The sequence below is a fragment of the Bos mutus genome, chromosome 2, assembly GCF_027580195.1.
Source record: "Bos mutus isolate GX-2022 chromosome 2, NWIPB_WYAK_1.1, whole genome shotgun sequence".
Taxonomy (NCBI): domain Eukaryota; kingdom Metazoa; phylum Chordata; class Mammalia; order Artiodactyla; family Bovidae; genus Bos; species Bos mutus.
In genome coordinates, this window is record NC_091618.1 from 29,445,056 (window position 1) to 29,451,007 (window position 5,952).

Consider the following 5,952-nt stretch of genomic DNA (forward strand, 5'->3'; position numbering starts at 1 on the left):
AGTCAGCATTTACTCCTTATTGAGTTTCTCTGAGCCTAGCTTTGTGAGGTGTGAGTTGAATGTATCACAGAAAACTTTGAACCCTGGGGGCCCCTTCTCAGAGCCTTAGCCAAGAGGCAGACTGCTGAGGAGGAAAGAACGCCAGCTTTGAGATTGGGCCCAAGTCCACATAAGTGACCCCAGCCCAGGCTCATCCTGGGGTGCCATGAGGCACCAGAGCAAAGGTGTGTCACTTGCAGGAGGTGCTCAATAAATCAATCTTTTGAGAAAAAAGAAAAACTTTGAAATATTTTCTTTTATCACATTGTATGTGTTAATAGGTGCAGCTGTTCTGATTTCTCTATTCACAAATGACCCAGATTTTCCTAAGCAAAATACATATATCACAAAAGTTGTCCTGGCATAGCATATTTGCCCCTTTCTGTTTAGTCGCTCAGTCGTGTCCGACTCTTTGCAACCCCATGGACTATAGCCCGTCAGACTTCTCTGTCCATAGGATTCTCCAGGCAAGGATACTGGAGTGGGTTGCCATTTCCTTCTCCAGTATTCCCCCCTTAAATTTCTGTAATTTTTTAATGGGTTTTGGAAATATTGTTGGAAGTAAGGTGAAATGGGTTGACTGTTTCTGCCACTTCCTATACCTGAGAATAATTCAATATTTTATTTTTAAAAATTTAATTTTTATTTCTTTAAGGTCACTACATTAGTGATGTGTACGACATTAAGAAGCAGGCATGGTTTACATATAATGACCTAGAGGTATCTAAAATCCAAGAGGCTTCTGTGCAGAGTGATCGAGATCGGAGTGGCTACATCTTCTTTTATATGCACAAGTAAGAAGCGTTGCCCAGTCTGAAGTTTTTGGCTAAAAATCTCCTAAACTCTTTTCTTTTTCCTTTAAGGATAAAATGTACCCATCAGTTAAATTGGTTGACAATTTATTATTTTTATTAGGGCTCATATCTTGATATTTCCAAAATGATGTTTCTCTTAACTCAGCATTAATTACTCTTCTCACAGTAAAATGTAGATATAGAGCTTAAGAGCTTATTATGATGGAAGCTGTCCTGTTATTGTCTTTCATTATATCAGCTAGAAGATCTGAGTTCCATAGATAGGAAATACATAGCCTTTCTATCAAAGCTAGTTGTTGCCATTCCCCCCTAAGTATTTTCAAGAATCAGCACATGGGGTTAAGATGATAATAAAATGAATGAGCTGCTTACTTAATATAATTTAGGCATCAAATGGGATAATGCAGGCTTTATCTATGTCTATTTTTCTGTCTGTCCTTGTATTTGCTCACTGAATTTCCTGTTTAATTTTTTTTGTTTTATTTTAAGGGAGATATTTGATGAGCTGCTGGAAACAGAAAAGAACTCTCAGGCACTTAACCTGGAAGTGGGGAAGACCACTCGTCAGGTTTCATGAGGAACAAACCCCTGGGTTGGCAGTGTGCACTGCATATTCTCTCTTACTGCCACCCACTTCTCTTTCCTCTGCCTGAGAAGAATTTGGAACTCTACTTGATGCGGGAGCAACAAACAGCTCAGGGCCAAACCAAAAGACGAGAACTGCAATTATGCGGAACGCTCCATATTAATTGTTTTATGGAAACTGGTCTCACATCTGTAGCTGATTATCCTTTTTTTTCTCCTACAAGAGTGGCACTTCCTTTTGTCTTAGGAATACATGTTGTAAATATATATATATATGTACATACACACATATTTGTGGAATGAATGGAGCCTTAAACAGTTAGAATAGGCCACCAGAGTATGCCTGCTCAAAATTAATAGCACAGCAGTTTGGAAAAGAAAAGTTGTCAAAGAGTCCATTCACTTGAGAAATGTATGAGGATATACATATCATTTGGCATTTAGCTTTATGTTCCTTGAGTAATTTCACTCAAGTTTGATCTTTCATGTGTGCTTCTTATTAGTAAAGTTCACTGGAAAGCCAGCTCTCCATGTTACACTAATGACAGTTTGTCCTCCCGGCAAAGGAGGGGCATTTCTGCCGTCTGACTTGAGGAGCTTTTATAAAAAATATATATATATTTCATGGATTTGTAATGCTTTTGCTGTTTACATGCAGTCCCAAGAAATGGATTTTTGGTGCTTTGGAATGTGCTGTGTTGCCACATTTGATATTCATTGTACACTTTGTTTTCTTTCAAAAGAATCTTCACACAGTATGTTCATTGTGTATCATCTGTATTATTGTGATGAAGATAGAATCTTTTTTTTTTCTTCTGTGTCATTCTTCCATGGAGCAAGCATTACCCTAACAGACTGAAGCAAAAACTGTAAGAGGTAGGAAAGTGATGTCCCAGTTGGGACTCCCCAACAAGAATACCTAAGGAAAATGAAGAATACTAGCATCTCTGTCTCCCAGACATAGAGAGGTCAGGAGGAGTATTCTTGTGTTCAAGCTGAAACTCTGGACCACTAAAGCTGAAAGCCCTGCTGCAAAGGTGAAATTGAGCACGCGAGCTGCGGGAAAAGCTTAACCATTAATCATTTGCCTTGCTATTCAAACAGGGTGAGAATTAAAATGTGATAGGTTTAGGTAATTCCAGAAGCTAACAAATAACAAAGGTGCATAATAGATTTATTACTTTTTAGGTGCTTTGAGTTGAGGTCAAATGGGGGTGCAACATTTAAGTGAGTTATATCACTCAGCTGACATAACCTGCTTGGTTAAGCAGCTTGTGAAACCATATAAAGAATGAGTTTGAGAGTAGAATTCTCTGTTCCTAAAATAAATTTGTGAGCCCAGGAATCATTAGGATCACACAGAGTTAAGTATAGCAAAATGAAACCTTCAACATTTTCTTTCATTTTTAAGTCCATCATCACAGAAGATGTAACATCTTTTCTAGAAGATTGCCTTAAGAGAGCTCCAGCCCTACTCTTGAAACTTGGATATGAAAAAAAAAAAAAAAAAAAACTTGGATATGTTCTGACATAGTAACCTGTTCTAAAATACTGAATCTTTCAATTGTAAGTGGCCCCAGCACTTTTGCTTAACTACTGATGAAAGCTTTGTCTCCTACCTGTCAATGTCGTGAATGTTGCTGAATGGTGTGGTGGTAGGACATGCAGGAGCAGTATAGAGCAGGGGAAAATACTTGTTTAAAAAGCTAGCTTTTAAAATTTTGTTTCCACTAGGGAGGCTTTTTTTTTTCCCCTTGGGAAAAAAAACTATTTTCTCATATATGAGTGAAGTGGTAATCAAATTCTTTAGCTATTTATTACTTCTCTGTGTCTATACTTGAGAGTTTGAGAGAGGTGCTTTTAAAAATGGGAATGATTTGACGTGAGTGGGTGCATTTAGGGCATTTAAACAAGTAGAAGTGATGCCGTAAGCCCAGGTTGCCCGTGAGTATCCTTGTTTGACTTGCTTTTTGTAGCTTGTGTGTATGGTTTTGAAGTACACTTGGCTTAAACCTAATTTAATTTGCTCTTCATGTCTCGGGCAGGACTTACTAGATCAAACTAGGAGATGAGTTATCTCACTGCTCGTATACTTGCACGTTTGGGACTTGAAGTTCCATAGATATGTCTGTTGTTTTGGCCTGGTCAGCCTTCCTTTCTCCCTTCACTCCTTCAGCTATTACCCCTTTCACTACTAAGTTAATTTCTCATTTTGGTTCCGTGAAGGGTTAATGACTACAGATGGAAAGCTCAGCCAGACCATATTGATGGGGTTTGTTTTCTGTTTTTTTTTTGAGCTGACAGTATTTATTTTAAAATTACCGGTAGATTATATTTTTTGTGCAGTTTGCTCAGAATCAGAAGATGGGGCACTTGACATGTTAGTGCCAGAAAGGGACAAAATAGGTAAGGACAGAGTGCTTCAGTTCCAGGCAGCTTGCACAATAACTAATATTCCTATTGAAAATACCAAATACGGTTACATTACTTTAAATGACTTTGAATTGAAACTTGACAGTACTTAATTTTACACAGTTCATCTTAATTGGAATATTTTGAACGGGAAAATGAAACTAAAATTCAAACATTAATTCTTACCACCTAGTATTACTACAAAGGATTGGAAAGTTGCAGGTGGCCAGATGTTACTATCATTTTAGAAGTCCAAACTATAATTTAGGCTTACAGGAAGATAGATTCTGTTGTGTTGGGAATATGTATGTGTGTACAAACTCTGAAGTTTTGTCTCAGCAGAATAGAATAAGAAGCAAATCCATGAATTATTCTTCTATTTGTATTTTGATTCCAAGAGCTACTTGTTTACTTGCCGTGGTCTGTTAATTTCAGACCTAACTTAATGGCTCAATAACAAATGTAAATATGTTTACGTTTTAAGAAGTATACAGTGATACTTAAAGATCAGTTCATTAACTCTGGGAGGCAAGTACTAGATATTTATTTCTCTCCTTGGTCAAGTGTAAAATTCTTCTAAAAGAAAAACTTGTAAGACCTCAGCAAGTGAATTCATGAATTTACTTATTCTTCCATACTGCAGTTACCATTATGTATCTATATAAATACAGCTCTACACATGTACAGCTGAATATGTAGTTGTATAATGAAAACTATTTGGAAACACCTAAATTAAAGAGATTCTTGGCAGTTTCTCATATGTAATTGAGCATGACGAGTGTAGAGAGAGCATGGGGGTTGGAGACAGGGAAAGAAAAGGTACTTTGTAAACTCATTTGTGATCTACTGGAAAGAGATTATACTAAGTAAAAATTACCCTTCTTTCTCTTTCTTCTCTGTCCTCTGGAGTGACTACAGTGTATGTTCTTAGTACTTTTTGCCCTGTTTAAGTGATTCCCCTGAAGTGGTCTTTTATTTTAAGTCAGGGAAGCAGAGCTGGATCTCCCAAGTGGATCCTGTATATACATGGAGATTTTCAGAAGTCACCAGCAACCCAATACTAGATGCAAGTCACACAAAAGTATCCCCCCCAAAACAGATACATCTTTTTCTTTCTCCCCATCTTGCTTTACACCAAATAATGCTCTTTAAGTTGTGTACAAAAACTAAACAGATTTCTTCCCTCTTAACATCTTTCTGATGTGTTACTTCAGAATTCTAATTTTGTCTCTATCTGTTTCTTATTAACATCTGAAAAAAATATATATATATATTTTATTGGAAGACAATAGTTTGTTAGGCCTTGAGAATTTTGTGACAGAATTCTTTTGCTGTGTCTCACCACGACCACTGACTCCTTTATGGCATGCTTTGATTACTAAACTTCAGACAGACTCTTTTGTTGTATCACATATATTTATACACAGTAAATTTTCCTTTCCGTGTGTGCTATGTATCTGAGGTTTTCAAGTTTAAAAAATGTGCCAGTATGGATATAAGCCGTTGATTTCAGTCATTTGGACTTAAAAAGTGCAGAGGTTTGAAGTACATGTCCACTGCTGTCTGAATAGAGTAGATGAGGGTCTGGATCAGGACTGGAGTTGATTGGGTCCAATGCCAAAACGAGCAGTCATCTGAACTGGTCTGTCTCAAGAACAGAGGGGTGGAAGAGAGACACACCTTGTCTTTAGGTTTACCCCCACTCTTTTCCTTCCATCTCCAACTTCTCTGGCCTATCTCAGTGTTGTTTGTTTATGCTACAGAGAGAACAGAAGTAAGCTTCTTCATCTTTACCTAGTTGAGCCACTACCAGGCAAACCTGGCAGCTTTGGCCACATTATTTGTGAGGTGGTTTTCTTTGTGTTCAGAGTGACTTTTGATTCTGATTCGTTATTTTGTATGGAGCGGCACTTTATCTGTGTTTTAGCAGAACTGTTCCTCTGTACCCTTTACGGTTTTTTCTTGTTTTTTGTTTACCTTTTAAATTATGCATAGAGTTTTTTTGTGTGTGAAATTAAAGCCTTTATTAACCTTGTGTTGTTTGACTGTTTATTTCTGAGGACGCATTCTTGCAGACACCTCACCAGTTGAAGTTGTGAAA

The 5,952-nt window shown here is 37.4% G+C and overlaps 1 protein-coding gene across 7 annotated transcripts in view; it reads left to right on the forward strand.

Moving 5' to 3' along the window:
* The window catches only part of USP37 (ubiquitin specific peptidase 37), an 85,639-nt gene extending 79,753 nt beyond the window's left edge, over positions 1 to 5,886 (forward strand). For all 7 annotated transcript variants that reach the window (XM_070386766.1, XM_070386756.1, XM_070386742.1 and 4 more), the window contains 2 exons: positions 695 to 833; positions 1,344 to 5,886. In XM_070386766.1, the coding sequence (XP_070242867.1) occupies positions 695 to 833; positions 1,344 to 1,431 (227 nt within the window). In that variant the 3' untranslated portion in view covers positions 1,432 to 5,886. The remainder of the gene's footprint in view (positions 1 to 694; positions 834 to 1,343) is intronic.
* The last annotated feature ends 66 nt before the right edge of the window (positions 5,887 to 5,952 follow it).